Source organism: Macadamia integrifolia, chromosome 9 (assembly GCF_013358625.1).
Source record: "Macadamia integrifolia cultivar HAES 741 chromosome 9, SCU_Mint_v3, whole genome shotgun sequence".
Classification (NCBI taxonomy): Eukaryota; Viridiplantae; Streptophyta; class Magnoliopsida; order Proteales; family Proteaceae; genus Macadamia; species Macadamia integrifolia.
In genome coordinates, this window is record NC_056565.1 from 24,355,164 (window position 1) to 24,362,335 (window position 7,172).

The following is a 7,172-nucleotide window of genomic DNA, read 5'->3' on the forward strand; positions in this document are numbered from 1 at the left end:
GAGACCGACCGAATAATGCCCGACTGAGACCGGCCTATTGTGCACCGACTTGGCCCGACCCTTTAATGATTGTAGAATACCTATTTTTACCCCCCAAATTAAAGAATAAAAACTAAAAAGTAAAAGACATGTTCACATTTTAAATAATGGTTATATTTGGTATCATTTATTGATTTATTGTCATTTTTTTGGGCTTGCATGAGTGGGCCGGAATATAATAGCACATTTTAAAGAGGGCCCGTTTAAAAACCGGTTAAAGCCCGTTTAACATTAAACATGTCCGTAGCCCGGTTAATGCCCGACTAAAGCCCGATTATAGCCCGAGACCGACCGACCGAATATAAAGTGTACCATGCCTTCAATAACTAAGCCCGATTAGTTAAATGGGCGGACACGGTGTAGCCTTTGAAAGTCTTCAAGCCCAATTAAGCCCGACCGAAACCGAACCGGCCCGACTGGTTGACACCCCTATACACAAGTATACTACTGCAACCAGCTACAATTGGATACCCCAGGAGAAGCATTCAAGTTGATCTTTTAAATTCCTGTAACTATCTGCAGTCTAATTGTTGCAACAAGAGTGGGAATGCCCTCTGGCCATCCATACAAGATACCCCAATAATGTATACTTTGGCTCAAGAGCATGGTGATCTTATCAATCTTCATGACTGGTCTTAAATCATTTGAAACCATTGTCCTTCAACCCAGCACCAAAGGAAAATAGTAACCATCATCTAAGAAGGGGAAGTATATAAATGACTATCAAGATTCAAGACAATAGTGAAGCCTCAATTCAAGCATGTTTATGCAGGGCACTGACAGAACTCCAAATTACTGGATATGCTTCTTATGCCAAACAAGAGACATCCTGATTTTTTTTTTTGCAGAGGTTGCCTTTGGACTCCAATGACCATAGTCTCTCCAAGATGTTTGCTTTGCAAATTTTTGTTATTCTTGGTCGATGTGGATGGGGGCGCCTCTCAGCATGCTTTTAACTTCTACAAATAATCGAAGAAGCCCCAGCCATTTGGTTCATTCTCTTCTGCAAATTATTAAACCTTCATCAATTCGGCTCTTATTATAATTAGCCATAACCTGTCATTCTTTTTGCATGGATCCTCGCGCTCGTCCTTGCTTGGAATGTCCATGTAGCTGACCCCATTAAGTTGGGATAAGGTTTTGGATGTTGTTGTTGTTGTTGTTGTATCAATTCGGGCTCCTAAGACTATACAAGCTATACTAAGATATTCCAGGTTGGATATTTTGTTCATCATCCTTCTCCCTTCCCCGTCCCCGCCCTGCCCCCACTCTCCTCTTTTCTTCTTTTTCCTCTTCTTCATCCTCTTCCCCTTTTTCCTCCTTTCTCGATAGGATCTGCTTTAGCATTCTCTCCCCTGGCATATCCTATAATTCCTTGTCACCTAGGTGTTGCATAAACTAGGGCTAGGTCAGACAGTATTATCTAGAATTAAGGAACAGAACATTTGAGACAGTAGAGTTAGTAACTCAACCTGAAAGTGTGATTCTTCACTTCAATACAAACACTGTAATATCCATAAGTGATATAATGAGTGAGACCCCACATCAGAAGATGAATTAAAAAACTTGTCCTAGAGAATCTTAACTTTTGGATCATAGCATCAAATGATTCCTTTATCAAATATGACTGGTTAGAGCCACATCCATACCTTATCCATATTGTAACCCAGTACTTTAGCACGAAATACTGGTTGCCTAACCAAGTATAGGCATCCAGGGGCATTGTAGGTCTCCATGATCCACAGTGATCTGCTGATCCATACTGCTGCTTTTATTAGAATTGATGGATCAGCATGGGAACAAACCTTGTCATAAAACAGCTTAGTCCAGGAGTTCCACAAAGTGTGCTTAGAAGATTAATTCTGGAAGATGTTCCAAGTATTCCATCTGCATAAAAAAGAAAAGAGAATAAGAAGCAAATAGATCAGAGAAAGAAACCAAATAAACCTATACATCAAATCTTGGAAGAAGACTAAACATTAGTTTTATAATTTTCATAACAGAAGTCTTAAGACCCATGGAAGTTGATGAAGGTTGAGGGAGATCATCCTCATCATTGGGTGAATGTGAGAATCAGAAGTGTTCATTTAGAATATGAAGATAGTTTTATTTCCTTCGTTTACAATCTCTCTCTTTCTTTCTTTTATTATCTGTCTAATATCAATATAGTTGTAATTACCAATTAGCGACCCATGGAAGTTGATGAAGGTTGAGGGAGATCATCCTCATCATTGGGTGAATGTGAGAATCAGAAGTGTTCATTTAGAATATGAAGATAGTTTTATTTCCTTCGTTTACAATCTCTCTCTTTCTTTCTTTTATTATCTGTCTAATATCAATATAGTTGTAATTACCAATTAGCCAACAACCAAAAATCATATCTTGAAAGAGAGCATTCAAATGATAGGTCATCACTGTTAGGGACCCAAGCCCAAGGGAAGAGCCCACCTCAAAAGACCGGCCTATCAAGAGGGAGAACCCCTCAATCTTAAGTACCACTACACCTTTTTTAGATGCAGCCGATGTGGGATCGTAACATAGCATCCTCCTGAAAGGCCGACGTCCACGGCGGCCCTACTCTCGACGGCTTTCACTCCGGACCATCTTGGCACCAGGTAGCCCTTTCCGAGGTCGCCCCCTCCGCAACGCCGACACTCTCAATGAAAGCACCAATGTTAGGGACCCAAGCCCAAGGGAAGAGCCCACCTCAAAAGACCGGCCTATCAAGAGGGAGAACCCCTCAATCTTAAGTACCACTACACCTTTTTTAGATGCAGCCGATGTGGGATCGTAACAATCACCCTCTCCAAAATAATTAAATCTTGGTTTGTTTACTTTCCAAATGTTTGTTTAGTTGGCCATATCCAAGCATCAACTTTTGGCAGATTTCAAATAAGACTGATAAACAAGCTAAACCCAGCCTATCAAATGCACTGAAAATGCATGTATCTCAACTGGATGGCCAATGTAGCAGGCCACACTTCAAAAATAGTAGTTGTTCTAATTCCACAGAAGTCTATTATTAACTCAAAATATCTCAATCCCAAAATATGAAATGGATAGGTCTTACCTACGCCAGTTCTATTCTTCCTCTGTTTTTGGTATCTTCAGGATAGTACCTTAAGTATGTTCTTGTTCCATTCATCTTCACAGAAGAAAAAATGAAAAAAAAAATCCATATTTAGAAAATGTGTACTCCATGTTTACAGCCAGTCATCTTGTTCTTTTTTCGGGTAGATTATACTATCTTGTTTGTTATCCTTATTTATCTCATCAACCCATCTCTCTCTCTCTCTCTCTAAATTGGAATCAACCGAGCCCTACCCCTGTACCACTGCATCTCTACCACATATTCTTTCACTGTATCTCCATATTATTAGTTCCTCCAGCATCTTTGCCCACCCTGTCTCTCTCTCTCTCTCTCTCTAGCCAGCTCTGTCCCCTGCATCTTTGACACCACCGCACTTCCAGCCTCGGCAACTTTCTGGGCTAATTTCTCGGTCACCGTCGCAGCGCCCCGAGTAAATCACCCACTGTGGCTGATCTACTCGGGTTCTCCACATTCTGCCGCGTCATGCTTTGAAGCTGACTCACAGGGCAAAAAGAGAGAAGAAGAAGAGGATATTGTGAGGTGCATTGCTCTAAGCTTCTGCTTTTCTCTCGACCTTTTATTTTAAGGTATCTCTTCAGACACATTTACAGCCAATCCTTCTCTGCCCCCCTTCGTCTTTCCTCTCTGGTTCCCCTTTTCCCAAACCTCCGCCTGAACCGGTTGCGATGATAGCTGCAACTCATTGGCCCCTTCTTACAATGTTGGATTGACCTTTTGGACTGCTGTCCCACCTAAGAGGTGGCTCAGCCTCTCAGGACTTTTGACCCAAATTTTGAGGAGATCCTTTTGCAAAGGTGGGTCCCTGGTGGAGACAAATGATTGTTTGTTGTTGTTTTGAAAAAATTAATGGTGGTTCAAAATCTTCCGACAAGGGAAAACAATTATTTCATCTGAAGTAATTATTTCACGTCGAATGTGAATATATAGATGTGAAGACTTATAAGGACTTCAATATTTTCCTGTTAATGATTAGCTTTTAAGGGGTGCCCAACAAGGGGTATCAAAACTGAGTTACAACTGAAGATCTCAGTTCCCCACATCAGATGTGACCTTTGTCCCTGTTTGATTAGAATATAGATGGTTTCAACTTATTTATTGTTTTTGTAAATGTTCCTTGTAGTCACAGATTTCTCATAGAGAAGAATGAAGCCCAGTGGTTCTGATGATGACAGCTCCACGAAAACTCATCAGAATCATGTAATTGGTTGGAACTCTTCTCTGGATAGCCACTACAATGTTGGGATTAATGGCATTGGACTAGAACAGGCAAGGGACTCATTTGGTCGGATGAGCAGTCAAGGTTTATGGAGGAGGCATTCTCCCAGTTTCTCATCTCGTGTCACTCAAGATATATATGATGAAATTGAAAGTGCATCTGTGTCACAAGCAGGAGATATGGGGGACTTGGCGATTCCCGGCAACAAATGCAATGATAGTAGTAGCCTCCAGTTCTCAGTGGATGACTCAGAGATGCAGATTGAGAAGGGACTTCCTGTTGATGCCACATCTAATGAGGTGTCACCTATATCCCCACTTCCTTTGATGATTGTATCTTCGCTTTCGGGGGATAACAATCAAAGTAGATCAGTGAGTGAACCTGTTCAGGTCAGTTCCTTATGAACTCAATCTCTTACATATCATACTATACTATTCACTATTCTACGAGACTAGAGCTGTTGCACAGAGCTGATGGTGTTTTCAACTTCTTCCTGTTCTATTTTCCCCTCCCCTGCTTTCAACTTTGGATTGATATCTTGGTAATTACTGGGCATTAGACAACAAACGCTGCAAAACAGAATTTTGCTTTCGCCGAATTTGAACCATAATTAGGCTTAGTTGTCTTGTAGAAAGGTGTACAATATGAAGACAAAATGATAGACAAGTGGTTAGAGCCCTAAGAAAAGGAAAAACCAAATAGTGTCAAAAAGCTTGAAGTTAAGACTGGACCTAGGAACCACTTATCCATGTCTAAATTGACTTGTAGGAATGCAAAGATCCCTTAAGTTATTGCCCATCCGGACTTCCATATCATACTCAGAAATTTCAGTTACTTTGAAAGTCAGTGGACAAATTACTTCATGACCTTCAAGAAGTACACCTTATATCCTGCCTAAACAGAATTTATTGAAGGAGAAAAGGTCACATTCTTATGAATTTTTTCTCTTGAAAAACTTTGAAATCAAAAGATATATGCTGACCTGCTAAAGGCTGAAAAATATTGATGGTTCTTAAGATATTTGTAGTTTTGGTTTGTATATAAATAACACTCTTTTTCCTTGTCTTCCAGGATAACGAGAGATCATTGCCTCTATGGGTTGAGTATGTTTCATACCTTATTCATTTAGCTGTTTTTGGAATTCTCGGGGTAAGATGCTAACCTTTTGCTTGTGGGAGTTTATTTGGTTTCCTTTAAGATATACATACAATATGTTTGTTTTGTTCTGTTTTGGGACTCTCAGAAAACATTTCTCTGCTTCCAGATATGTTGCACATTTTCCATTTAACATAATCTAGTGCTCACTTTCCTCAAATGCCACATTTTGTGCTTGTTAGTTCAAAGCGATCAAGTTAAGAAGGTAGGTCCACCAATATTTTCTATGCCACAGACATAAAACACACCAAGAGAAATCAACCTTCCATAACATTGAACCTTATTGAGTATATGAACAAGCTAAAAGGGTACCTTGTGAGACCTATAACAACTACCACATTACTGAAAACTTTTGCAACTCAAAGGATATATGACCAAACAGCCACTTCAAAAATATGTGAATGCCCAGTCGTGCTGCTCAACCTATGTCAACCACTTGTACACACAGCTACTGATCTTGACTCCCATCTCCCTCTCCATTCTTTCCGCTGCCATTCTTCAAAAGAGTATAGGAGAACTCATCACCCTGCAATAATCACATCCACCTGCTTGCTTAGCTCCGATGTTTTTCATGAAGTATCACCCACATTATTGACATTTTCCTTTTCTACCTCTCCATGAATCTAGATCTTAAGAGGACAGAAAATCAGAGTTGTATGACCTTGGTCCACTAGAAACAGTATGCTGCTAGTCTCTTTGAAACTTGAACTTGTATTTGGATAATAACTTTCTCCCATATATAGTAGTAATCAACCTACATTTTTAGGATATATAGCCTAGACTAGAGGCTAATGAATAGCTTCTTGTTTATGTTACAAGAAATGGATAATTTTAAGGTATATTATATATATATATATATATATATATATGGAGGCATTGAGGTACTATTTTGGAAGTTTTTGTTTCCACTCAGTAATCATGTCATTAAGGGTGATAATCTGTCTTTGCTTTTAAGTATCCTAATCTCTTTAGGATTTTCTCAGATCTCAGGATCTGACCTGAGATTATGATATGTTATCCTCCCTTCAATGGTACTTTTGGCCGGCTTATTATCATGATTGAAGTTCTTGATCTTTCTGTTTTTATAACTTTTCTCTTGAATCTGATTTTCGTTCCTATCCTTGAAATTCTGGTTTCTGAGAGATTTCTGAATTCATAAGCATAGGTGACTTAGAACCCCATAATTTGGTATTAGAGCTTTGACCAGTAGTGATTCAATGAACCCTGATATGGCCAGTCATCAAAATTCAATTAATCAATTGTATGAGATGCTTAAGAAATTAGCAGAAAAAAATTGGTTTGAGAAGCAATATGACATTCACTATGGGAGATACAAAGAGCACAAGGTTAACCACCTCATAACATTTCTTTTTCAATATTAATGTTTAATCACTGGTAGCCCTTCAAATTTGTATCACCCCACACTGTTTTTTTTTAGGCACTTGTTCAAAATCAATTAATATTACATTTTTCTTCTCATATTATGTCACTATTTGCTATTCCTGAACTTTTCTATGTAATATCTTTTAGGTACTGACGAGGTATTTCCTGCGAGAGCTATTTGGCCAGGGGATTGTTGATCTAACAAGTGATAAAACTGTTCTCTACCTGGATCTTCCCTCTAATATGGTCTCTCTCTCTCTCTCTCTC

At 39.2% G+C, this 7,172-nt stretch overlaps 1 protein-coding gene across 3 annotated transcripts in view; it reads left to right on the top strand.

Annotated features, from left to right (window-relative positions):
- Positions 1-3,248: 3,248 nt before the first annotated feature.
- Positions 3,249-7,172, top strand: part of LOC122088766 — a 5,576-nt gene continuing 1,652 nt past the window's right edge. The window contains exons 1-4 of one of the 3 annotated variants that reach the window (XM_042658092.1): positions 3,249-3,670; positions 4,272-4,756; positions 5,439-5,516; positions 7,053-7,151. In XM_042658092.1, the coding sequence (XP_042514026.1) occupies positions 4,295-4,756; positions 5,439-5,516; positions 7,053-7,151 (639 nt within the window). In that variant the 5' untranslated portion in view covers positions 3,249-3,670; positions 4,272-4,294. Of the gene's footprint in view, positions 3,718-3,742; positions 3,946-4,271; positions 4,757-5,438; positions 5,517-7,052; positions 7,152-7,172 lie in introns of those variants that run through there. The other 2 variants (XM_042658090.1, XM_042658091.1) reach the window with 2 other exon arrangements.